The sequence below is a fragment of the Phyllobates terribilis genome, unplaced genomic scaffold (genome assembly GCF_046119375.1).
Source record: "Phyllobates terribilis strain yellow unplaced genomic scaffold, ASM4611937v1 Scaffold_4__5_contigs__length_816908805, whole genome shotgun sequence".
Classification (NCBI taxonomy): Eukaryota; Metazoa; Chordata; class Amphibia; order Anura; family Dendrobatidae; genus Phyllobates; species Phyllobates terribilis.
This window is the reverse complement of record NW_027362764.1, coordinates 799367600-799369057: the sequence shown is the minus strand read 5'-3', so window position 1 is coordinate 799369057 and position 1458 is coordinate 799367600. Positions and strand designations below refer to the sequence as shown.

Below are 1458 nucleotides of genomic sequence, written 5' to 3'. Positions count from 1 at the left end.
TGCTGATGACGCAGTGCAGAGGATGGAGGGCTGCTGATGATGATGACGCAATGCTAGACTGTGAATAGTATTGGTGATTTATCAAGCAGCGGTACACACACTGCGGTTATCAGCTCAGCCCAGATGACAGACAGGAGGGGGCAGGAGGGAGGGAGCAGGACCGTCTCCAGTGTCTGCTCACCCTCCATCCCCCACTGCAGCAGCCAGTAATCGGCAGCAGAAGCAGAGCAAGAAGGACAACCTGATAGTGACAGGCAGGAAAGAGTTAATGTAACGTCTTTCGCGAGCAGCTGTGATGAGGGCAAGTGGCGGTTGGGTGAGAAAGTCATCTGACCACAGTGACGTCACACGTCCCTCCCCTGCAGCCAATTGGTGTTTTCTCGTCTGATCTCCATATTCGGCTTCAGATCCGTCCAATGAGAGGAGAGGAGGGCGGGGCAGCAGCTTATATAAACCTCCAGCAGCGCGGGCTCCTCACATTCTGCTGATTGTTATCTGCTGATTGTACGATGTCTGGACGCGGCAAACAGGGAGGAAAGGCCCGGGCTAAGGCCAAGAGCCGCTCATCCCGGGCAGGACTGCAGTTCCCGGTGGGCCGTGTGCACAGACTTCTCCGCAAGGGCAACTACGCCCAGAGGGTGGGCGCCGGCGCTCCGGTCTATCTGGCCGCTGTGCTGGAGTATCTGACCGCTGAGATCCTGGAATTGGCCGGTAATGCCGCCCGGGACAACAAGAAGACCCGCATCATCCCCCGACACCTGCAGCTGGCGGTGCGCAATGACGAGGAGCTGAACAAGCTGATGGGTGGGGTGACCATCGCCCAGGGGGGCGTCCTGCCCAACATCCAGGCCGTGCTGCTGCCCAAGAAGAGCGAGAGCAGCAAGAAGAGCAAGTGAGCGCTGCAGCCGATCTGTCCACAACCAAAGGCTCTTTTGAGAGCCACCACATCCTCCTGATAAGAGCCGGTGCCAGTGTGAATACTTCCTGATGCTGTGTCCTATACGCTGTATATATGACACCAGTAGTGTATACATTAGGCTCCTCCTATAGTCGCTCCATATAGTGGAGGATCCAGTGCTCAGGGGATCAATAAGATCCCTTGTATTTATCTCCTGATCCTGTGAAATCCTTCACTTCTTGATTTTGATGGTGAGAATTTTACACACTTGGAACATGTAAAGCCATGGAATAAATGGTGTTATAATAAGTAATAAGAATAATAACGGGCTCTCTGGAGGATTTTCCCCGTATAGTGTCCTCTCCCACTGGACTTCTGTGCCATATACCCTCAATATACTACTGTATACCCCCATATAATATTGTATGCCTACTAGTGTTGAGCGAGCACTAAGATGCTCGGGTGCTCTAAGCTCGGGCGGAGCTCGCCGTGATTCTCGGGTGCTCGACCCGCGCAACGAGCCCAATGTTAGTCTATGGGAGACCCGAGCATTTTTGCAG

At 53.8% G+C, this 1458-nt stretch overlaps 1 protein-coding gene across 1 annotated transcript; it reads left to right on the top strand.

The window, feature by feature from the left end:
* The first annotated feature begins 482 nt into the window (after positions 1–482).
* Positions 483–948, top strand: LOC141264547 (histone H2A type 2-B-like). The gene has a single exon (XM_073676822.1). It carries the CDS (start codon positions 510–512, stop codon positions 894–896), a length of 387 nt encoding a protein of 128 aa, XP_073532923.1. The 5' UTR covers positions 483–509; the 3' UTR covers positions 897–948.
* The last annotated feature ends 510 nt before the right edge of the window (positions 949–1458 follow it).